Here is a 25,647-nt window from a genome sequence, read left to right as displayed (position 1 = left end):
GGGTACATTAATATCAGTCAACAGCAGGGGGCGCTGCTGCATAAGGTCAGCAGGAAATGTATTTTAATGTTAACTCTTTCACTGCCAGCCCAATAAAAACGGATTTCTTGATTTGCGTTGCTGTCAACGGCAGTGAATGGGTTTTTCACTTTGACGTCTATTTCCGTCAACAGTAGAGAATGTGTTTGATTTTCAGAAAGCGTAGAAATGAGGCAACTATTTGAGGTGAGCTGATGACGCGCCCGGAGATTAATTGGGGCACGGCATTTACTATTTGAGGAAATACCCCATCGATTGATTTTAGAGTTTAACGGAAAAAAAAAAAAAACACAAACGCGTTAGCACTAGCTGGCATTGGCATCATACAAAGTTATTTGATTTGTCCAAACGTGGGGACGCAACCCCCCGCTCATTTCACATTCAATACGGTCAGAGAGGAGCCGCGGGGTCACAAGTCGGAAGCGTCCGAAAACGAGTGGACCACTCGTGACCTTCCTGCCGGAAAGCTCCGACGCTAGCTTCTGTTCTATGTGCTGTGGAGTTTTTCTTTTTTCAAGCAGCCGCCGCTTGATAACATGAGCAAGATCAACTTGATTTGTCGACCAATGACATCGCAAATAAACATCCCGTCGTATACACACGCAAGGGCTATCACCTAAATTAGATCTACAAATAATCTCATTTGTGTATATATAATCCGGACTTTACGTATATATTAATGATTTTCAAGCCGTCGCGATGGTCTTAACGAAATGGAACTCTACCGATTAATCGCGTTTGAGTCTAAGCTAGTTGAGTATTACGCCGTGTTATGATGATAACAAAGGGTTAATAGTGTAGATCTTTGCTAGCATGCAAATTTGCATTTTTTTTCTCTCTTTTGCTTTCGAAACACAATTTTAGGTAGATTTGCACAATCTAATGAAATCCAATAGAAGACCAACTGCACCAAAAAAAACAATGGTATTTTGGAATGATGGGGCTAAAATATTCAAATTTGCCGATCAAACCACAACACGATAAAATACGATAGTGAGGATATCTTGGCCAAAGATTTTTTTTTTTTTTTAAAGCTCCAAAATCCTGATCTTTGCGCTTTGTTATCATATTTTATTGACATTATTTCTTTATATGATTGAGGTTATTTAGAACATATCCATATCCATATCCATAATATGTAGATTTAAAACATATCCATATTATTATTTTAGATATATATATATATATATATATATATATATATATATATATATATATATATATATATATATATATATTCACTCATTCCCTGCCAGCTATTTTCAGATCCTTCTTCATCTGAATATTTCTGAGAAAAATCGTACATTGACTCTGTAAATTAAAGACGTATAAAAACGTCTTTGGGATTGAATGAGTTCATCGTTGTGGGACCTAAAATTGTCCAAACGCTCAGAATTTCATCCTCTAAATAGCATCTTTTCAATGTCCTCTTCATTTTTATTGTGACACAATGTCCTGTTTGATTGGAGGAATGGAAATTAAAATGTTTTTTTTTTTTCATCTGATTGATGAATTGGCAAAATATTTGACGGATTAAATCGATTATTAAAATGAGTTTGCGTACAAATAACTGTGGATAGGTTCCACCAATATAGTCTGGTTTGTGAAAAGTTGTGACGCAGTCTATTGATTTGTGTCCACTGTCGTGGACATTTTTTCTGGTCTATAATGTTTTGACTCATTGGAGCTAGACAACTAAGTCCTAGTGTCCACAGTAGAGACTCTGAGTTAGATTTTCCAATGATGTCTCAATTATGATTGGGTGAGACAAAATGGACACAACAGTGGACATAAATAAATACGATGGGTCACAGGAGGACATTGTGATTAACTTCCTGTATTGCAGTGGTGGCCGAGTCCGGCCCTCGATAGCCGCAATCCATCTTTGTTTTGATGTTGACCCTCAAACAACACATTTAAATGAGATGTTTCTGTTGAGGGAAAAAAAATAAATACATTTTAAAAAATGGAAACTGGATTATGGCTCTCGAGGACCGGACTTGGTTACGAGTATTGCCGTATTGGATCTCATTTGATTGTGCCCGTCTATACAATGTTGTGAACTGGGTAAAAAATATCTCTCCAAAAAGGATTGGTCGCCATCTTTTTCCCCCCCTTAATAGCTGGAATGCATGATGTCCCTAAAGATAGCTTTTAACAGTCGGGATTGTGGATTAAACAACCTTGCATTTAACCCTTCTTAAAATGTGTTTAAAAAAAGGAGTAATTAAGCATGATTACATTTGTGAAGAGTGTGTAAAAAAATGACCACTGAGTTGTGTAAGGAGGGAAGGCAAATCAAACCACCATCCACATAAATTTGCCTCCTGAGCTGCACCGATCATCGTCCCCTTGCAGTCAGCATCCCGCGGCGGGTCCGCCCCCCCCCCCCGGACGCTCGCCGCAGCTGCACGGTCGCTACGATCAAATAAAAATACACGTAAAAAGCAGCAGACGTGAAGACCTCCCATTTTGTCACAGGTGTGAGGTAGATGAAGCAAGGGGGGGGGTTGGGGGTTCTTTTCAGGATTTCCTCCACCTCTGGGTCCGGGGTCCGCGGTGGCTTTGGGGCTCTTCGGGGGACGAGGACGAGCCCCCCAGGGGAGAGGCGCCGTAGCGCTCCTCGTCCTCTAGGGGGCCGAGGTAGGCCGAGGAGCCCGGGCTGGAGGCCGAGGTAGACGCGCGTTGGCCCTGAGAGCCTGCGGGGGGCGCCGGCGCCTTGTGGGGGCATTGGGCCACCATGTGCGTGATGCTCTGGCAGTAGTGGCATTTCTTTGGCTGGGGGGGCAGGTTACACTCCTTGGCGTGGTGGTCCAGACCTCCACAGTTGTAACAGCTGAATGGGTTTGAAAAAAAGAGAAACACAAAATGGCATTGCCAATGTTAGTCAACGTGTAGAATCGGGACAATAAAGGCTTCAAAATGAGAAAAACACAGAAATATTTAAAAGCGACCCTTGGTGATTATTAATGAATAGCTTTGAATAGAAAATATTTTTTATGTTATTTTTTTATTTACTTGATTTTAATATACATTTAGGAATGTTTATATATGTCATAGCAACTCAATATTTTTGTTTAGGTGTTAGTTAATTCCCTTTTGGTTTCTAATCAAAGCCACTCATTAGATGAATTATTTAATTTATACTATTTAAACATTTTTATACACAAGTTTATATTTTTCTTCAAGACGGTATTTTTGTTCAGGTGTTAGTTAATTCACTTTTGGTTTCTATCCAAAACTACCCATATTAAATAATTAATGGTGAATATTTAAATCATATTCAACTCATAATATTCTTTGTAATGTGTTCTTATTTGAATTAAATAAATGAGATTTTTTTAACAGTTTGTGTGAATGTAGATCATGACGTACATATTCGAAAGAATTGAGTTTAATTGAACCACTCTAAAATTTCACTTCTTTGTGTGTTAACAAACAACATTTGTACTTTTCAGTATATTTTTGGGTGCCTTGGCCCAATCAAGTTTAGGGAAACATCTTGAAGGGAAGCTAAAGGCTGGCTCTGCAATATTTACAATCGACCGCTAGATGGCGGTAGAACAACAGGATTCGAACTAATAGGCCGGTTAAAAAAAGAAAGAAAGAAAAAACATTGAGAACGTATACTTGAAAAATGTAAAGATATCAAGAAAACGCACGAGTGTAAAATAACATCACCATAAATAATTTTATCAACCTCAGCAATTCGGCTAAACAAATAAGAGGCATAAAAAATACCCCCAAAACTCAAATACATGTTTTCACAGGGGTTACAAATTCAATCTGAATAAAAGGCATATGGAGGGTTCCTTCATTTCAAGGCAGGTGAATTTCAGGGACCATAAACACTGCATAGGGAAGTGTGTGCATCGCAATGCGGTACAGCACAATCAATGACTCTAATCTCCATATGGATCTCCTTCACATTTCCTGTCGAGATTTGTGTGTGTGTGTGTGTGTTACACATCATTAGACTGAAGTCAACACACCCCTGCTAAAATGCCACGTTATTTTTTGCTACATGAAAAATCTTAACCTTTATAAAATCGCATTTAAAAAAATCGCTAGAAAAAAGTACTAATAGCTGCCAGCAGGGGGCCAATCCGAGTGACGTCAATAGGTGAGAAAATACCGACTACTGTCTGTCTTCAGTCCTTCCTGAGGTCCGGTCATTTGACCACTGACACTGGATCACCTGTCGCAAAATAGGCTGAATTATTCAGTCGTGTCAAATGACCTCCTACCGAAGAGGTGGCCCGCTTTTCCAGAAGATATTCAACAAAACTGGCGCCAGTTATCTGAAGGAGATCCATATTCAGATGAAAGTCATATTGATTGAGCCGTACTGCAGTGCGATGCAAATTTCGCCTTTGTGCTCTCCAGTGTTAACGCTGCAAAATTGATTTAAAGAAGCAAGCGCGTCAGGGCAACATGCTCCTTTCCATCACCATAACCATGGCAACAGTCATGTACTGCATGTGGAGCTACTGGCCTCAAAGAAAAAAAAAAGCTTTCCGCTGTACGAAATAGATCCATATATAGTTTTTTATTGTTATGTTAAGGCTAATTGAAAAAAAAGCTCCTAAACCTTTCAAATGAATGATATTCATTGTAGCAGTTGACAATATGAATGCAGTTCATTTGTTTGCCTTCAGATGGCGGTAGTGTGTCGGCGGTGCGTGCAGAGACCTTTTTTAGGTTGTTTTATTTGAACGTTTTTATTTGACAATTCCAGTGATCAAGCTGGGTTTGATTACTGACCGGTCTCCCTTTGGTTTGCGCTTCTGGAGTGGGACCTTCCCTTTGGGCCTCCTCTCGCTGCCAGCGCAGGGTCCCCCGCCCGGTCCGGTGACCCGCAGGGACTCGAGGCCCTTGCAGGACTTTTTGTAGGTGAACTCCACCGGCACCCCCTCCTTTAAGCTTCGGAAGCCCTCCATCACCAGCTTGCTCTGAGACAAAACATACACGAAAGGCTCAGAAGGACAACATGTTAAAATGATGACTTGAATCAATATTTTCTGAAAAACCAGCAATGACAACGGGTTTTTGTGTTAAAATTGTGTTAAAAAAAAAACTTCCTACTTGAAGGAACTCCAGGGGGTACACCAGATTTTAAATAACAAACATGCTAAAATCATTTAAAAATATTTATTGAATTAAATGTTTCAGGAAGATATAAGTTAAAAAAAATAATTAAGTTCAGTAGGTTATCCAATTTTTTTTTTTTATTAAAAACCCGGATTCTCCTCCATACTAGAATGGTTCCACCCAACTTGTCACTTGCCACCTCGTTACCTCGTCACCTGTCAGGTTAATGATTTCTTTCTGTAATTCCTAAACAGGATGCTTCATGTTTAATATTTTTCTGTAGACAAATATTTATAATTATTTATTTTTGTGAACAGGCTGACAATTCTTGTTTGTTTTTTTTCTGTGGGCAAACATCTATTAATAATTAAGCGAATGTTTTATTTTTGGGAACAGATCTGTATTGTAATCCCAAAACAGGAAGCTTTATGTTAAATATTTTTTGTGGACAAATGTATTTATAATTATTTTTTTCAGGTGTGACACTTAATATTATTTATTTTTGTGTTGTATGGGTGTATAGTCCAGTGAACTTGAACTATAGATATAATGATATAGATAACTAAATATAGATATGATGAAAAAAAGCAATACAAAGTTGAACAAAAATGTATTATTTTTTTAAATTTTAAGCAAAAGAAACTTAAATCACTATCTTATTGTTTAGGTTGTATTATTTTGAATATTCTCCTGAATAATAAAATAATTAAAGAACGTAAGAAAACCATTTTTCGCCATTTTTCGAGTTAATTTACCAATTATTGTTTATTTGGTGAGGTTGGGGAGAGATTTTGCATTCACCCACCTTTTCAAAAAGTTTACAACTCCTTGTTTAGTCATCGTTTCCCAAACTAAAAGTAAATATCTTCATTTGAATGACGATATAAGATAATCAGCCCATTTTAGTGAAGAACTGCAGAAATCAGAATGATTACTTTTGAGGGGCTGAAATTGAAGGATTTGGACAGTTTGAAGTTAAACAATGGTTGATTTGGTTTAAAAATCAATTAGTTGTTGATTAATCGATTAATTTTAACAGCTCTAATTAGTCGCAGGCCTATTTTGAACGCTGGGCCTCCAATGGGTTCGCATTCAATTTGCATTAGCATCTCACTCAGTAATAATATTTTTTTGGAAGATTCCCAGTTTGTTAGTTTAAGTCTGAAATGTGAGAAAACACAGACGAGGGTCCAAGTTTTGCATCAACCGCCGCGGGCGGGGGGGCTTATCTCCCATGAGCTGGCAGCATTATTTTTATCTTCTTTTTGCAGAGACGCAGCTTCCTATCCCTTCCCCTGAGAGGAGGATGTAGCAGCCATTTAATAATGTCCTCCCGCGCGTTCTATCTGCATGATCGCCGCTGATTGATTTAGTCGGCGTTGAGGCAGCCGACGATGATTTCGGTCTTCCCGATTGATAAAGGATCCGTGACCTTGGCGAACGGCGGCGTGGCAGGGGTAAACACCGGCTCACGCCGCCACGCGGGACGGCGGATAACGGCGGATAACGGCGGACAGCCTCTGCAAGCGCACGCGTAGTCGGAGACGCACAAAGGACGATGTCAAATGGAAAGGGAGAAAATATGCTCGCCACTGCTCCTCCACTATGGCCGTTGCCATGACGACGGTATGCTATATATGAAGTGTAGGGTCCTCGGCAGATGTTTTGTTCGGTTCAAATGTATGGCGAGGACAAAAACATCAACTCTGCTCATGTGGAATAATTATATGGCAATAATTAGATGGCAATTATTCCAAAGGAAACATTTGTTTAGGGCGTACTTTCTATTTTTTAGTGTTCTAGTTCAGTGGTTCTCAAATGGGGGTGCTTGAAGGAACTTCAGGGGCTACTCGAGATTTTAAATAAAATAAACAAACGTAAAAATATTGAATTGATTAGTTGTTTCGGGAAAATATAAGTTCATAAAACAAATGTTATGTTCATTAGGTTATTCAATTTCAAGCCAGATTGTCTAGAATGGTTAGACCGAATTTGTCATGTGCCACCTCTCGTCACCTGTCGAGTTAGTGGTTTAACATCTTTACTACGATCCCAAAAGTTGAATATTTTTCTGTGGACAAATATTTATTTATTATCATTTCTTTTTGAGAACAGGTCCGACACTTTATGTGGATTATTTTTTGTGGACAAATATGTATTAATAATTAAGGTAATGATTTATTTTGATGAACAGATTTCTACTGTAACCCCAAAAGAGGATGCCTTATGTTTAATATTTCCTGTGGATAAATATTTATTTATAATTTTTTTTTAGAACAGATATGACACTTAATATTAATTATTTTGTGTGGAAAAATATGTATTAATGACTAGGTTATTTCGCTTTGATAACAGATTTTTTATATGATCCAAAAGAGGACACTTGAGGTTGATTTTTTTTTTTTTTTTGTGGACCAATCAATTCAAATAAAGTTTAAAAGGGTCTAAAGTTGAATAAATCAGACATAGATGCTTTAAGTTTTTTTTTTTTTTTACTTTTACCCCAAAATGCTTCGCACTGGTTTAGGGGTACTTGGCTGAAAATATATTTCACAGGGGGCACATCACTGAAAAAAGGTTGAGAGCCACTGTTGAATTGAAACATCTTCAGACGTTTAAAAAAACAGTCAAATGTAACAGACAATGGAATTTATGAAATATTATTTATGCTGTATATGTACGGGTATATTTTGTGCATTGAAAAAATGATTTACAATAACTTCAACCCCACCAAATGTTTTTGTTTAAAATAGGACACTAATACTACCCATATATAAATATATAGGATATAAATAAACTACTAAGACCAATATAATAACAAGTTCTTTTCATTTGAAAAAAAAAAACACACACACACACACACATTCACACAGTCAGTCTTCAGAGGCGGGCAAAAGACGCAAGGGCGAAACTGATCAAGCGTCGGGCAAAAACCCCAAAACGGGATCTTGTGACTTCCTGTCAGTTTCAAGATCAATGCATAGCTGGGGGACGGCCGGATGCTTTTATTGCGCAATCTTCCGACAGGTGACGGCGACACGCGTATGAATTCGCCCATAAAAACGCGCATGGTTGTCTTGGGACTAATTGTGGCTGCCGGGCTCTCCAGGTCAAAGTTCAGTGGTTTGCCCCCCACCGCCCATAAAACAACAAGCCCCCCCCCCCCCGCCACAATGAGCCAGTGAGGAAGCCACACAAGCCTTTTTTTGTTCAGCGCTGCAGCACACAGGATGTGGAGCAGATCTTCTTCCTGTCCGTTAGCTTGGATCACACAAAGCTACGTCTTCGTCAAGGGTATGGAACGGCACCTGAGGCCATTATTGATAAAGATCCACAAAACTGATACGTTGCATCACATTTGTTAATGATACGTATTTTGTTTTTAGTTGGGTTTTTTTTGGGGGGGGGCAGTTGATGGGAAATAAATCCAATCTTGGTTTTATCACAGCTGCAAAATGTGTTACATAGAATTTTTACTGTTATATTTTTTAGGCAAAAAAAATTACCTCAGCTTACCACTTTTTAATCACACACCGAAAATTAAGTACCTTTTTTTTTTTTAGCCAATAGGGAAGTAAAACACCTAGAGCAAGGCCAACATGTGTGCCATCTAGTGATGAATGGTGATATTACAACTTAAAGCTACAGTCGACTCCTGCATATTACCGTATTATAAAAATATGCAGCTTTCGAGCAGGGTTGACACTTAAAAAATGTGAAGTTTTAGAACATTTACATGTGGTTACTTAATGATTTGTGATAACTTAATCAATATTTTCATAATCGTTTAGAGACCATGCCTAATTTAAAATTAGAGCCATCATTATGGAATATTCTTGAATCGATTTTTTTTTTTTTAACAAAACATTAATGCATCAAAAAATCTAATAAATTATATTTCTCATTGAAGTAAATTACAAAACAATTTTTTCCCAGTTTACTTACCAATTTTATTGGTAGCATTGTTTGGAGATAACCAAACAATGACTATTTAAAAAAAAAGTAACAAAAGTTTCGTTACAACATTTAAAATAAAGAAATAAATATTCAAAAATAATCTTAACTGGGCTGGAGGTGAATGAGTTATTCGATCACTTTGAAATATGGAATTTTATATTTTATCCCTGTTGGAGGTACTAGCACGCAGTATGAGCCATGTGTTGGACAGCGTATATAAAAATACATACGTAAATAAATAAATAACCACCTCGCGAAACGTAGCCCGTAATCGGAGCGCTGTCCTCCGGAACGACCTGGCGGGTGTCCCGACCCGCTCTGGAAGTTTACGCGCAGAGGTCGTGAAAGGGCACGGAGTGAGAGGAGGACAGAGGGAGGGGGTGGGGGGGGGGTGGGGAAGAGGGGGCGGGGGGAGCGGCTTGGGGAGCAGGGCGTCGACGGGAACGCCCCCAAAGCTTTCGGCGCAGTTCCCGCCGGGGAGCGGCTTCTGATCGGCGGGGTCGCGAGGGTGAAGCGGCTGAGAAATGCTCAGCCCGGGAAACAAGCCCCGCCCCCCTATTTTATCAGGACGTCAAAAGGTAGAAGCCTGGTAGGCCGACCCCTGTACCCCGGATCGCAAGCGAAGCGTCTTGGATGCCAAAAAGGAAAACTAGCGGCATTGTCAAACAAACGCAAAGCTGTGCGTTTCCAGCGCCATCCGCGCGCGTGTGGGAAGACGAAATCGATACGCCGGCTAGAAATAGCCCTCCTTTTCGCCGGCCGGGCCCTCGCCATCACCAGAGCCGCCAATCAATACAGGAAGCGGTAAAGGTGAGGGAGGGGATGATGTGGAAGCGGAGATGACCGCCGCAACCCCCGCCGCAACCCCCGCCGCTCCATGACGACCACCGACCGATTATGGGATACGTGGAGCTGCGTCGCGAGGGGGGGATCGTTAGCAGCCCGGCGCGGAGGCAAAGACGGAGAAAAAGGGGGACTCCGAACACCCGCCCGCAAAGGCGCCTTTAAGAAGCCGCAGCATCTTGTCATTAGCGTCCGTGACCTTTGAACCCGGCCCAACCCCCACATCCCGCACTTTAAAGCCTTCACGTTCCACTGCCTCAAATTAATAACAGCACCTGCCGTTAAGGCTCCAAAACGGGGTGGCGACTCACACTGCAAACGGTTTCTTTAATAATCGATTCATCCGGTAATTAGTTTGTCGATTAATTAATTAAATTGGAAAAAAAATGACAGCATCATAAGCACATCTGATTTAAATCCGATTTGAAATGTAGCTAGATCGTGAAATCCGCTTGGCAATGCTTGATAAGCCATATAAGGAGTGTTGTACATTTTTTGTACACAAAAAAAAACATTAAAAAGATTTATTTGTTTTTGCAAAGTTATGCAAGAAATATTAATAGCTATTTTTTGAATAAGTTCTTGATCAAATTGATTTTAAAACAGTTGCACCGGATTAAAAAAAAACAAACATTTTTTTTCATTGATCATACGTTTTTTAGATAAATGTTAGTTCCTATTTGAATTAATATTGATTAAAACTGTAATGTCCAAAATGGCTGAAAAGAAAACAAAAAAAAAAAAACATTTTGAAAAAAAAAAAGGATTTTTTTTTCTTTCTTTTGGGGCAATATCACCCATTCCTAGCAGCAACTAACGGTTATTTAAATAATTGTTTAATCAATCTATCATTGTGAATTATTTATTGAATCAGATTTTGAATCAGCTCTTAAAACGATTAACTGATGATCAAAAACGATTAATAATACATTTTAATTGTTAATACAAAAGATACCCAGGTCCAGTTTGAAAAAAAAAAAAAAACAAAAAAAAAAAAAAAGTTTGAAGATTATTATAAGCCACAATTCCACAAACCACAAAATGTTGTACCAGAAAAGTCCTCTAGCATAAGTGCTAACAATGTGGTGCACCATAGATGGGCTAACAAAGCTCCTACATCAATGTTATGGTTAATGATTTTCAATAGTACTTTTATATTTTCTAGACTGTTACTTATTGTACTTTTCAGAAATTCATTTTCATTATTAAAAAGTGTTGATGGCTGTTATCGGCTGCTTCCACGACTACTCGATACCTCCATTTATGGCCGGTATTAGTGTACGACCAGCCCATGTAATACTTATCACAAACCGTGGAAAAAAAACCCTGCTTGTTTACCTTTAAATATCGTAAAACTGAAGTCCTTTGTCGTTAGCGTTTTTATGATCATTATCAAGTGATTTTAAATAAAAAAGTTCTGTATCGTGACCGCACTAATATTTAATGCAAGGAAGCTGCAGACGGAGCAACTAGAACACCTCGGGCTTGTACCAATGAACTTTCTCTCACAACCACACTTGATGCATTATTCATTATGAATGGCTAATAATCAATACTCATTAAAAAATGAATAACTCTTGTTTGCTTTTTACACTGAATATTTAATACTTTGTTTTCAAATTATAGTGTGCATGTGAAAAAGAAGCAAGACAAATAAAAGGCATCGGTGTATTATATTTGTCTTTATTTTCTCAAAGTAACAAAAGTCATTTTGGGGGGAACTTTTTTGGAGCGGGTTCAAATGACTACAATGGATTTTTTTTTAAATATATATAGCAGAATTGTTTGAATAGAATTCCTTAGCTGAATAGGTGCCTAATTTAAAATGGCATTTAAATTCTGTCAGATTTATTCGATTAATCGACAAGTAATCGATTATCATATTTATCTATTACACGATGATCGTTTGAGTCGAACCAAATTAAGACATTTGCTTATTTGATGTTGGATGTTGTTTATTCCACTAATGCTAAATGAAATTGTATCTAATTATTTGATTATTGGATGAAATAATCAATAGCTCTAATGAAATGATTAAAAGGCATGGATGGGCATCGATACCACGTATTGGTGCCAATGCCAGTCTTATATTCCTGACAGTATTGTGACACCATCATTGGTTGACAGAAAATAAAAATGAGATGATTGGAAAATTGACAATTGCTTGCAGTTTTAGCATATGGGCCTGTTTTTATAATTATTTGTCATTGTCTTTTTCTTGAAGTTTATTGTATCAAATGCCCTAGTGGTATCAGTTCTTGGTATCAGATACTAGTCAAGGTTTGAGTTCTCATACTGATATCAGCGTGTACCGAACATCCCAAATTATTATTCATCTTGATTCTTATTTTGGACAAACAATAATATTTGTTGCTATTTCAGTTCTAGTTCATATTTTGGCATAATTGTATTTACTGCGTTGAAATGATGACAGCTGGAAAATAATAATAATAACAATAATAATAAATAGCGTTCTTAGAGTCCATATATGGGAAATAAACATTGAATAGATGATATTATTTCCCTTCATAAAAACGTTATATGTATTATATATGTTTATTACACATTTCACTCTATATATTTATCATTATGATTAATTAAAATATTCTGTCAATCATTCCCTGGTCTTATACGGACATTATATAATCCTATATTTCAGTAAGAAACAAAGCGGACTATATTTCAGCTCCACAAGCATCAGGAACACAATCGGTGAACTCCATGCACAAAACGCCCACAAATATACAGAAATAACGCGCAAAAATCCACGCCGCTTTTTAACTTTTCAAACTCCATGTTTTGCTCAAGGAAGACACATGACCACGTCTTTCTTCTTCTTTATTTTTGGGGGGGCGTGGCTTCAGGAAAGACAAAGGCTGACACGGCCTATCTGAAGGCGGGAAAGGGGGCGGGGCCTGCATGCCAAACGGTGACATGGACCAGAGGTTAATCTCACTAGGGGCCCACTTTAACCTCGCAGCACAAAAAAAAAAAAATAAGAAGAAAAAAATAATCTCTCGGGTCCTCTCCACCCGGGAAAACTTATAACACTCTCATGCATCCTGATTGAATACACACACTCTCGGGCGCTGTAAACTGAACACACACTTGGGAGGCTTCAGGCCCGCACACAAACATTTCAAACCGATTACCGACAAAGGGCAACACACACACACACACACACACACACACATGCTCACACCCACAGCCCTTCACCCCAGCCAACCCTCCTGTCTTTTTGTCTTTAAAGAAATTCCTTTTTTTCCGCCCCCTAAAGAATTCCCAAGGAGAGCGCGCACCCCTTCATGTCCCAGCGGGAGCTCAGACACACACATGAACACACGCACACACATACACCTAAAAGGAAGTGATCAGCTACAAGAGCCGAGATGAAGAGACCTCCCGCTCTCTGACGCACGCACACACACACACACACACACACGCACACTCATCTTTTCCTCCTTTCTGCCTCAGCAACACTTATATTTGCATTTTCTTTTCAAGACAATTACACTGATGAACAAAATATTAACCCGGGATGGCGTTTTGTTGGTGGAAACATATTTTTCCTAAACCGATGTCAAAAAACATCAACATCCATTTTTTGAGATATTTTAAGCTTTTGCTCTGAGTTTTGTTAAAGGCTTGCGCAATATGCATTTTACCATATAATTTATAGACATGACATTTCAGTGGGGAAAATAGCATCTGTTGCCGGATATAAAGCTTAATTCATAACTATTACAAAATATATTCCCACATTATATCCTAAATTATTGTTATTGTTATCATTACAAAAACATGATACGCTAGGGGAAAAAATGGGATTATAGTGTTCCTAGAAATACCCTCAATAACTGAAGCCAGGATTAAAGGATTGGTTTGTTTTTCGTTAAAAAAGAATGAATACAGAAAATAGATATTTTGTATTATTTTTGATAAATAAAATTGCTATTTTTGGGCTTGTCAGACTTAAAAGACAGAAAAGTCGCAAGGAAAGAGCAACAAACTCGCAATAGAAAAAGTTAGGGTCATTAATGAAAATCCACGATAAAGTCACAATAACCGAACCGTGATATAGCTGCAAAAAAAATAAATAAATAAAATAAAAAGAATGTTTACTTGCTGAATGATTTTATGGTCTAACTCTAAAGCTTAGTCTTTTTTAGTGATTTATTTTTTTCTGTTTGCAAACGGTACTGATCAAATCAATTATTGATAATCAATTTCTCATTTACAAGACTTGACGAAGGGGGTGGGGCATGAGTCAACCATGAAGCCACTGATTTTAGGTGGAAATCAAAATACAAATGCAGACTGGACCTCTGTGTGTGTTTCGTAAAGTTAATTTGTCAAGATGTCAAAAATGTAAAAGAATATTTCATTTAATTTGTGGAACAAGTTAACCTCACATTGCATTTACATGAGTCAAATCTGATGAAAATTGGAACTTCAATATTATTATATATTTCTTGTATTATTATATATTTCTTTTTTTTTTTAATTAGAGTTCAAGTGGAATTAAAGCTACTGTTTACTGCCATTTCTTAATGAAAATTATAGATCAAGAGGAATTAAAATGATTGTTTACAGCCATTATTTTCTTTTATTTGCCTGACATTTACTCAACATCACGTTTTTTGAAAGGTAAGGTACAATATCATAAAATTTAATATGGCGTTTATTTCGAGCTTGGAAAAAAAATAGACATTTGCATGTACACTGTGATTCGCTATAAGAAAGATTCAGGATACAAACAAGATTAAATTCGTATCTGGAGGTTCCATATATGAAATACCACAGATGAATCCACTTTTTTATTATTCATCCAATCCTTAGAGGACTACAAAATGCCCCGATAAGAAAAACAAAACAATGGTGCAAGCTAATAAAGTATAACTAATAAATTTGCATGTACAATGTGATTCACTATAAGAAAGATTCAGGATACAAACAAGATTAAATTCGTATCTGGAGGTTCCGTATATGAAATACCACAGATGAATCCACTTTTTATTATTCATCCAATCCTTAGAGGACTACAAAATGCCCCGATAAGAAAAACAAAACAATGGTGCAACCTAATAAGGTATAACTAATATCTTAGTTATAGCACAAAAGCTAAAAGTACGTTCCCTTGTTATCTTCAATAAAATTACAGCTTTTTTTTTCTGCTGACACCCTGCAAAAAAAAAAAAAAACCCGCCATGATGGCGAACACTCTTATAAATCACATCATTACCAAAACAAACGGACAAAGGAAACAGCGATTCCCACCGTAAGCAAATCAGGCAAACGGTATATACGAATGCAAACCACACGCTCCTCTCGCTGGACCTACTTTCTATTTTTAGAAACGCGGTCCATTAAGAGGACCGGGGCATGAAAGCCAAGCAACGTCGAGGGGGGGTGCGGCAAGTACGAAGGTGGTCGAGGATGATGGCCACCCCCCCGCCGAGGCTTCACGCCATTACGTAACATCACGGTGCGATTCGGCGCGAGACGAATAACCCCGGATTTGACGATGAGCGTCGCGGGACGACGGCGTTAAAGCGCCGCTGCTTCTGTCTCCTTGCCCATAAAACGCACACGAAAAAAAGTCAGGCAAATTAAAACTAAATGGCCAAACTGCCTTCCAGCATACTTTTTGCCTTCCCTTTTCCAATTTCCACTTTCAAAACAAGGCTGTAAAAGGGGCAATTGAACAGAGGAAATAGGATGGGGGAAGATTAGCTGACAAATAAGCAGATTGTACCATCGCTGCGTGAATTTTGCGCTGACACAAACACGCTACGGATGAGAAATTTATATGCCGTAGAAGCTCAATGCCTGCCGAAAAGGTCAAGAACTTCCCAAATTAAATGTTGCCGGCATCTTGCTGCAAAAGTCACAACGAAAGATGACAAAAATAACAAAGAAATAACATTAAACTGCACATATATACATATATACACAAATACATATTTTGTATGTATAAATAAGGCATAAAAAATTACAAACAAGTATATGGAAGAGGAAACATGTCATAAGGTAATAAGGGATACATCTATACATCAAATAGTGTGATGTAATGTGGTTATTTAGTTTTTAGTTTATATGTATTCATATGAATAGTTAGTTTGATTATACAGTAAGTACACTATGTGCATATTTTATGTGTTATAACGTTAATAGCGCTTTAGTAGGATACTAGGATACCATATGATATTAAGCAGTGTCATATTTATAGGGATATGTATGAAATCAATATATTTTTATGATTGTAAGTATGTTTATATGGATTTTTATAAAGCGTATATGTTATATATTGGGTATTTATACATAACAAAATCTTAATAAATCTCTCATGCACTAATCTGCTTACTACATGCTTAAATAATATTTTGCACTACACTATTCGCACCATTAGTTCTGTTGTTGTTTTATTGTTATTCTTAATGCTATTTATTTATTGCTCCATCATGGAATGTGGTCTGCTGCTCGGGGAAGTGAATAGATTCAGAATTTTATTTATTATGTGTGTGTGTGTGTGTATATTATATATATATATATATATATATATATATATATATATATATATACATACATATATGAATAGAAGAACAAGTGAAGATTTTGCTTCATGTTTAAATAATAGTATGCAAACTGGACATGTTTAAAGAGTCATTAATAAATTGACATATTAACTGATTTAAGTAATAGTTAAACTAGTTTGATGAGTTGCAAAAAAAAAAAGCCAAGTAAATGAAAGTAAGTAAATGACAAGTATTATACATTTGATCCATTAATGGTTTTCAAAGCCATTTTATTTTTATTTTAAAATCAAATCTTGAGAATTTCATCGCTCAACATAAAAATTTCTCTGATTTCTCTAGTTTCTCTCTTTAAATCCAAATATTTGCATCTTACTTTTGGAAAACAATGATCTATTTTTGCCGATTTTCTCACGCGTTAAGAACCAAACCAGTAACTGAAATTTTTTCGTGCGAGTTTTCTACAGTCAGTTGAAAATATTGTTAAGTTTTTTTAATAACAGTATGTATATCAACGCATGTTTTTTAATCCGATTGTTTGATAAATAGGCAAAATAGTTGACCGATTCCCCAGCACAACACAGCTGTTGCATTTTTTTATATGGTAATATTGTATAGCTACAGTATACCAAAATTGATACCTTTTCATGCAACATAATCAAAACAATACAGCTTCATACACTTTTCATAACACTAAACAGCACTTTAAACTTTCAATTTTTTCCAGCAACCTAGTGACTCAAAATCCACCATTAAATCAGAAAAACGAATATTACATGAACCTAATATCCATATTTTTCAAGTGCCATAAAGCAGCATTAAATGGCACGTCACCAATACCCTTATTATTTTTCCGCATCAAATTAAAACGGTGATTGATTTCTACAGTCTCCAACTCAACTTTTTTTTAACCAGCAGTAAGAGAAGAAATTAAACAAACACCTATTAGCTTTATGGATCATTTCATCTGCATTTCATGTCGCCATCTTACGAGCAAACCAGTGCGCCGGGTGAAACAAAAAGCACTCGTTTCAGGTCACGGACTATTCCTTTTCAACCTTCAAAATTCCAACATTGAAATTCAAGCATTTCCAAGAATTTCAAGCACCCGTGGGAACCCCGCAGGACCAAGTGGGAGACACTTTCTCCTCCCTTTGCAGGCAGGAGGGAGGAGGAGGAAATTACACTTGCAGCATGTGGCCAGGAGAGGAAATAAGGCGTGTTTTCGGCCCCCCCCTCCCTCCCTCCCAACAGGCCCGTGGACAACGCATGATCACATCACACGTTGCCTGATGCAAAACATCTGAGCTTGGAGTAGATGCTGTTATGATCTGGCTAAGCGTGTTTCAAGCGGCAATGTGTGTGTGTGTGTGTTACCACCTACTTGGTGCACAAAAACATCCAGAGGGGGGTCGACGGGGGTCCCCTCGCTGCTGGTCATGGAGATAAATCCAAAGCCCATGCGGACGTTGAACCATTTGCAGAAGCCCGATCCTGACCGGATGTTGGGTCGGGTCCGCTCCTCCTGCTCAGTGGACCTGGCGGGCCCTCCTGGAGGGGAAAAAAAAAAAAAACATATAGTGAGAATGAGGAAAAGACATGATTTAAATTAACTTGGAAGTGGGAGGTCGTGGGAGGTTCACTGACTGTCGTAATTTCCTAAACTAGCACTTGTGTCTTCCACGTTAAAGAAGCACGTTTTTCAAAAAGCCTTGTTAAAAGTTACCCCCCGGTTTTTACACGTGTTGCGGTCCTTGTGGGGACTTCTTCTGGCAGGTGTACACACATGGTGGCCGTGCTTTGGTGGCCCTCAAACACACACTTTCGCGCGCTCGTTCAAACGCGAACGCGCACGGGGGAGGAAAAAACTGAAGAAACGAGTGTAAACATTTAAAACTCGGCTCGCTCGTGTAAAAAAAATCAAATAAAATGAAATAAAGTGTGAAAGAAGGGGAACCTTCGGCCATGTTTCCCCGCGGACCCTCTGCGGCCAAGTTGCGGTCGAGAAGCTTGTGGAGCGAGCCAGCGTTGCGGCGGTCACCATGAATCCGACGTGGTCACGCCCGCGTCTCAGCAGTGGGGCTCGCATGGTGCGGCCTGCGCGGTTCGGCCGGGTGTCGGTGTCATGTCGGCCCACTGGCTTCCCTTCGAGCCCTCCGCTTTCCTCCTTTTAGCAAACTGCACCTCGGCTCTCTGCTAGCCCCCCACAACCACATCCCACTCTCACTCACTCACTCGCTCGCCCGCTCCCTCGCCTTCCCACTCTCTCCACAGACCCCGCCCCCTCGACCGACCTCCCGCGCTCCCATTGGTTGTCGACCTGGCTGTGGCCGTTGTCGTAGTGTGATCACGTGACCTAGGCAATCGTGTTGTTTTTTTCGCTCTCTTTTTCCACCCCCGTGGAGGAATCAAACCCGCAACTTTCTTTTTACGGTCACTCGTTAAGGTGTTTGCTTGTTTTGGGGCACGTGACTGGATTTTAAACGATCCGTTTGTTGGATTTGGATGGAGCAAATATGATGACACAATGAGGGTAGCGAGCAAAAGTTTCATACGTGCATAAAACGCGTGCAAGTCTTCCCTCGCTACATTGCGGTTTGGTTATTGCTGCTTCACTTTCGCGGAATTTGTGACCGTAACGTTTTCTATTACAAGTTTACACAGCTATTTTTCTTGCAATTTTTCTTACTTTTGAGCCAGACCAGACAAAAAAAAAACATATCAATTTCATTCATTAAAATATAGAAAAACTATGACGCATATTTTCATTTCTGATCATATTGACTCTAACCCTAACCCTTCCTTGATATTTTGCCTCCTAAGTCAGACCAGATTTAAAAAATCGATTTAATGTTTTTTTTTTTTTTTTTTTTTTTTAACAAAAATAACAAAACTCTAAAAAAAAAGGGGGGACAAAAGCAGAAAAAACATCAGTCTTTACTACAGGGATGGCAGTAACTGTGGGTATGTTTGGGGGATGTAACCTTGTGATAAACAAGTGAACACTATTTAATTTGACTCATGTTGCCTAAAAAATCTGAATTAAAAACACATTTTAGAAGTGCTATGATTAATCAAAAACTTATAAATATATTAACAAATCAACCAAATCAAGATATCTTTCCTTTTTTTCTAATTTACAACCGTCCAAATCATCTGACTTCAACTTCTAAACATGTTCAAATCATGTAGTCCTCCTTTAAAGTAGACTAATTATATTTCTGCTGAATCCAAAAAAACGTTTCTGTTTAGTTTGTAAAACAACGGTCAATAAAGTTTGTCTATTTTCTGACATGGTATGAACAACATCAGTGACTAAATCATAATCAATTGTGCAATTTGAAATCTGTTTTTTGAATGAAGAGATTGAAATTAATTTGATTAAAATTTCAACATAAAGCACACTCTGAAAGTAGCAGTCACCACAATAAAGAAAAAAATGAAAGATGAAGACTAAAAATATTAAACTTCAAATCACAAACATCTAGAATGTGTTTGAAAACCGAAAATCCTGTCAGAATTACAAGGAGCGGTAAGTAGATAGATATTAAATGTACTTACTGAGATAATTATGCCACATTTTTCTTAATGTGCCTTGAGTTAAGTATTTTGGTGGAAGTGAGCAAATAGTTTGGGAGAAGAAAAGTCTTGCTAACAGTCTTTCTTAAATAAAAAAATAAATTAAAAAAACATATACATATATACATAAATACATACATATATACCTACATATGCGTAATGGTCGCATCTCCAACTAACCCCTTGTTTTTATAAACTACATTGACAATTTGAACTTTTTCACTTCTGGGAAATAAAAGTCTCACTAGGGCCTGGTTTTATGAAAACAAATCATATACATACATATACATATATAGAGTATATATTTGTATATAATCATATTGTATACACACTGCATATATATATATATATATATATATATATATATATATATATATATATATATGTATACACACATATAATTATATGTAGATATATAGAATATATATAATAGTCTTTATAATTTGAACAGAGGAAAAAAAAAAAAAATATATATATATATATATATATATATATATATATATATATATATATATATATATATATATATACACTCAAATGTTTAAGCTCTCCAAAGCTAAAATATTCAAGTTATTTAAGATATGAAAGAAGAGAAAAAAGATTTGATTTGGTTTGTTTTGATTCACTCACATCTTCTGACCCCCCCCCAGCAAAAAAAAAAAAAAAAAAAAATCCAGTTCTAAGTACAAGAACCAAAAGAATGTGAAATCGTTAACCGGCAATGTATACTAAAAGGAAACAACAAGCAACTACAAGCAGTTCCTATTGCTTGTTTTCCTTGAACAAACTCTCTCCCTTAAATATCTCCTCCATGTTGTTCTTGAACTCTCGCAGAACGCTCAAGTCACCTCCTTGTATCTTATTCTGGTGGGCACTGCAGCGGAGAGCTGAACTCACAACTCTGGAATGCGACTGGAAAACCCAGAAAAACAAACGTGCTGAAAACTGTGACATTTTTCACCGCCTGTCATTTTTACATCAATCTCGGTACTGCACCTGAGGAAAAAAAACATACCAAGTATCGACTCCCTATGAGAGCTCCGTTTAGCCAGAATTGCATCTGGATAAATATCGTATATGATTAAATACGCTAACCTACTTATGAACTTTTTCCATCGCTACATTGGTCATTTTCGTGACTCACGAATGCCCCGAATTCCACAAACGCTTTTTTTTTTTTTTTTCTGATGGGGCAAATGAATCCAAGATGTTCTTAAGCTAATCTCGTATATCTTGTGAAAGAGAAAGTCAATGCGGAAATTGGATGAGGCCAATGTGGAAAAGAGGTGGGGAAACTTGCCATCTTATCGCCCCGTCTCCAACGGGGCTCCCAAGATGTGTGGGGAAGAACGGAGGGGGCGGGGACTGCAAGGAATGGCGAGTGGAACAACAACAAGCGTAGATCTCAAAGCCCGCCCTCCGGAATTCACAAGTTCAACCCGCCCACACGCAGTCAGGCCCCGGCCCCGGCCCCGGCCCCGGCTCGGGCCCGAGCCCGCCTAGGCCCGACCCCGGCCCGGCCCCCGACTAGCCGCGCGCGGGCCTTGTTTTGGAGGACGCTAGCCGCGGAGGCCAGACGATTACTGTGTGGGTCACAGGACTGGATACCAGTGTCACACGAGATCACCTTCTCGTCATCGCGCCGACGGTCGGGGCTAGACGTCGTTAAGGGGCGCTCTGGGTGGGCCTGCTCAACAAATGTGAATAAACGCATAGCGGGGGGACACCGACACAAAGCGTGGACGCAATGTTTGATTAGGAAGGTCATGTACGATGTGATATTGCTGGTGCAACGGGTCAAATTTCGGAGACCTTTTCGCACTTCGCGCGGTCTGTCTTTCTGTTGAAATTTAATATATAAGTTTTGCATTACTTTTAAAGTAATGAATACGGCAATATCCTGTTAATGCATTTACAACAACATAATGACAACAACATAGATTTTACTGTAGAATAACGGATAAATACGGTAAAATCCGAGGCTGCTGTAATTTACACAGGTATGCATTGTAATATTACAGAGTAACTTAAGACAAATTACTGTAAATTAAAACAGGTAATTAGTGTGAAACGCTGGTCATTTTTAAGTGTGCAATTAAATCACCCGATTTCCCAGTTTCTTCACGTGACACTAGCAAGATCAGCCGCAATTGGTCAATAGCTGAGCGTGATGTCATTTTCAGCAGACGGCAAGTGGAAAAATGTGTTTTTAAAAGGAATTAATTGGACAGAAATAACTTAGTCATCAAAGAAAAATAACATTTTTTTTTACAGCTGAAAATGTAAAATAATTCTAGCATCCTTTTAAATCAATTATGAAATCAATCTTACTTTTTTTTTGCTTGAATAAGGAAAATTGATGGCTCATTTTCATTTCATACTGAGAAATAGAAAAAAAATGAAGTGTAGGTCAAACTGATGGAAATTGGACTGAAAATCTAGATAAAATAAACTTGATTTAGTCTGCTGGCATCCATTTTAGTTCTTTTTTTTTTAATTCAACATCACATTAGAGCTGGTCACATTAACCCATGAACATTGTTGTTAAGAAACAAACACGGGATTTGCATATGTATTAAGATTTGCATCTTAATAAAGCACCATAAAGATGAGCTGCATGAAACATTTACAGCAAAAAAGGGTCACGGGCTTGCTGGTGCTTCGACACCCTGAACTGGTTGCCAGCCAATCACACACAAACAAACAACCAATCAGACTCACAAGTACACCTAAGGGCAGTTTTGAGTGTCCAATACATGTACTATGCATGTTTTTGTGAATGTAAGCAAAAATTGGGGTACACAGAAAAAAAAGCCATGTGGGCATGGGGAGAACATGCAAACTCCACAGAGAAAGCCTTGGGCTGGAATCGAACCCACGACCTCCACTTTTGAGGTGGACATGCTAAACAATAATCCAAAAGTAATTCAAAAGTTTTTCTCGAGGGTAAAATATAATTTATCCATCTATATAGCTAGAATTCATTACTTATTTCTTTTTAATTATGAATTAAATGCTACATACAGCAATGGTATATCTTTAGGTATCCACATAGTTTAATATAAAAGGAAGTATTTGATTCGTTTTAACGTTATGGATCAAATCTGTGCCAAGCCCCTTTTCAACGTTATTAGTACTTGTAAAGCCATTGCAGCAACATTTTCTTAAGTTATATAGCACCATAGGGATAAAGCGTATGGATCGAATTTTTAAAATGGTTCTCACCACACACGGTTTAATCTTTTAATTGCTTAACTTGCAACATGATCCAGACATAAAAGGCTTCAAAATGAACCCGGAGCTCGTAAATGAAAAACAACCCAACTGAATACATTTCCCTCCGAGCATTTTTTTTTTTTACTTAATCAAACAAGGTGAAATCACACGATGCATAGTGCTCCTATGTGTTTGATTTTAGCGAGCGAAATAAAGTGAGTTTCGGGGCACACATGGAGATTCCTGAGCTGCTTGACTACTATTCCAACTTTGGACTCCCTCACCCCAGTTAACCCGACCCAACCCCCACATGCATGCATGCATGCATGCAAGCAGAGAGGCAAGCCTGGGTAGGCTCCCAGAGGAAATGTGTCTTTTCTACCCTCACTTGCTGTCAATGCAGTTCAAAGGGGTTCATTGAGTTCGCCTCTCGCTTTTCATTTTTTAAGTGAGCAGGGGGGGTTGTTTTTGTCGCTTATTTCATGCATTCCAGCCACCAATCCTTCACCTTTCTTACATCCACCGAATGAGATGTGTAAATAGTTCGGGGGCAGAGCAGGTAGCTGGCTCCCAGAAGTCTGCTAATCTTAGATGATTGTTTTCCCAGGCAGAAATGGGATTACTCTCGCCATCATTTATTTGATCTTTTTTTTTTTTAATTATTATTTTAACAACAAGTCTTGGTCGTTGTCTCTATTTTGTTGAACGTCAACTTTAGACCTGTTTCTTTTCACAAAACTTTCGTTGTAATCAGGAAACATTTCACACATCCGCTCGGCAGATTTCGTTGATGATAAATTTGAATGAACGAATAATTTGCATACGTCTAGAAAAGCGCGCACGCGCCTTGCTTATTTGACCGTGTGTTTATCTCCAAAACTTTGTTGCGTATTCATAGTTTTTCCGAGCATATACTTTTGAAAGTTCTCCCGTTAAAACGTTTTAAAATACCACCTAACATTTTTGCAGGGATCTAAATGAATTTCGCAAAACTTAAATGGGGGAAAATCTCATTAGGTATTTTAAAGTTATTTTAAAGTTTTTTTTTCTCCAAAACCCGACTTTGACATAGATGCACTAATGCTATTAAAAGCGAAACATTAAAACTTTTCAAAAAGGCTAAATAGTAATCAAATAAAAATGAATGGGCGAAGGCATTATCGGTGACGTCATAGGATGTCGAGGGGCGTTTTAGGACAAACGGACGAGTAGGAGGAAAATGCGCACAAAATAACCACTTCCAGCCGACTAGATTTACTTTTCGTTTAAATTTTGGACTTTAAAGTTTGTTAAGACATCTTCTTAACGCCTCGCTTGGAACTTGACTTTCTTTCAATCCGCAAATGATTTTTGTAATTGTTTGCAAGAAGGGGGAGAAGGGGGAGTCCCTCAAATCTGTAAATGATCGATTACGGTCTTTCCGGTGTTTGATTGCTTCCTCAAAAATGACCTTTAAATACAAACGCGAAAAAGGAGGCTCCTTCTTGAAGAATTTCCCGTTTAACCGGAGCAACAATTTGTTACGTCGGAGCATAATTTATGAGATGAAGGAGACTTACCTTCAAGAGAAGGCGCCGACATTTTCCCTGCAGCTTTTTACGGAGCGAATAAAGGTGCACGAATCCGCTCGGACGTCCCAGTTGCGTTTTGGATTGTCCTGGCTGTCTGCAATTAAACACATTTTCCATCCATGAATATTTCATCGTCAAGTTGGAACGTAAGATGAGCGGGTTAGCGCTGTAACGTCGCTCATTTAATTTTTTTCTTTACAAAGGGACGTTTGGAATAAATAAAAATGTCATGTTTTTTGTTTGTTTTTACTTCAAATCTTCAAATATGAGTTTGGGTATTCACGGCAAAATACATCAACCGTGCCCTCTAAAGTACCTCTCCAGCTCGTTTTCCGGGATTTACCATTTTCCTCAAACAATAAGATAAACATTATCCTTGTTTTTTTTCCCAGAATGCAACTTAATTTCTGTAGTCAGAGTCTTATCGTGCATTTTAATTCCCCATTCATACTTCCTTTACACATTTTGTTCATCGAAGTGGAATTAAACGATGCAGCGCCCCCCACAGGTGGATTCAACAAAATTGCAGTTGTAAAGAAAAACCGGACTGTATTGCTAAAACAGGGAAGAAATGGTCAAGATTTGACATTTGCTTAAAAGTGGAAGCTATGACAAACCATCACCATGTGAAACATCAATGCAAAAATGTGGTAATCACGTGATTTGCTTCATCGCGATACTGATAACTCTTGTAGTAAATTCGAACGTGTAGTTGCATTAAAAATGAACTCATCACAGTAAGCAAAACCACGACTCCTGCTAACAGGTGATGTTTATAGTCCATATTTTCGATTCTTTGCTCAAAGACGCCACCTCAT

General features: G+C 38.1%; 1 protein-coding gene across 2 annotated transcripts; it reads right to left on the bottom strand.

The window, feature by feature from the left end:
* Positions 1-2,562: 2,562 nt before the first annotated feature.
* Positions 2,563-24,839, bottom strand: lin28b (lin-28 homolog B (C. elegans)). 2 transcript variants are annotated; one of them, XM_088403693.1, is made up of 4 exons: positions 24,818-24,839; positions 17,848-18,014; positions 4,804-4,991; positions 2,563-2,875 (listed from the first exon to the last, which is right to left on the bottom strand). In XM_088403693.1, the coding sequence occupies exons 1-4, from the start codon at positions 24,837-24,839 to the stop codon at positions 2,563-2,565; spliced, it is 690 nt and encodes a 229-aa protein (XP_088259819.1). The 2 variants fall into 2 exon arrangements, with proteins under 2 accessions (XP_088259819.1, XP_088259818.1); XM_088403692.1 differs by lacking the exon at positions 24,818-24,839 and adding an exon at positions 18,421-18,613.
* Between the last annotated feature and the right edge of the window lie 808 nt (positions 24,840-25,647).

This window comes from Hippichthys cyanospilos, chromosome 20, assembly GCF_059441005.1.
Source record: "Hippichthys cyanospilos isolate Australia breed blue-spotted pipefish chromosome 20, RoL_Hcya_1.0, whole genome shotgun sequence".
NCBI lineage: Eukaryota > Metazoa > Chordata > Actinopteri > Syngnathiformes > Syngnathidae > Hippichthys > Hippichthys cyanospilos.
Note: the sequence above shows the minus strand (reverse complement) of the source record. Positions and strands in the feature narration are given on the sequence as shown.

What these genes read in the sequence shown, in the direction of transcription:
- lin28b (XM_088403693.1), bottom strand. Translation starts at nt 24,839, where the DNA reads ATGTCGGCGCCTTCTCTTGAAG. An exon ending in TGGATGTTTTTGTGCACCAA is followed by an intron (nt 4,992 to 17,847) that starts GTAGGTGGTAAC and finishes GTTTTGTCTCAG; the next exon opens with AGCAAGCTGGTGATGGAGGG. An exon ending in CGCAAACCAAAGGGAGACCG is followed by an intron (nt 2,876 to 4,803) that starts GTCAGTAATCAA and finishes AAACCCATTCAG; the next exon opens with CTGTTACAACTGTGGAGGTC.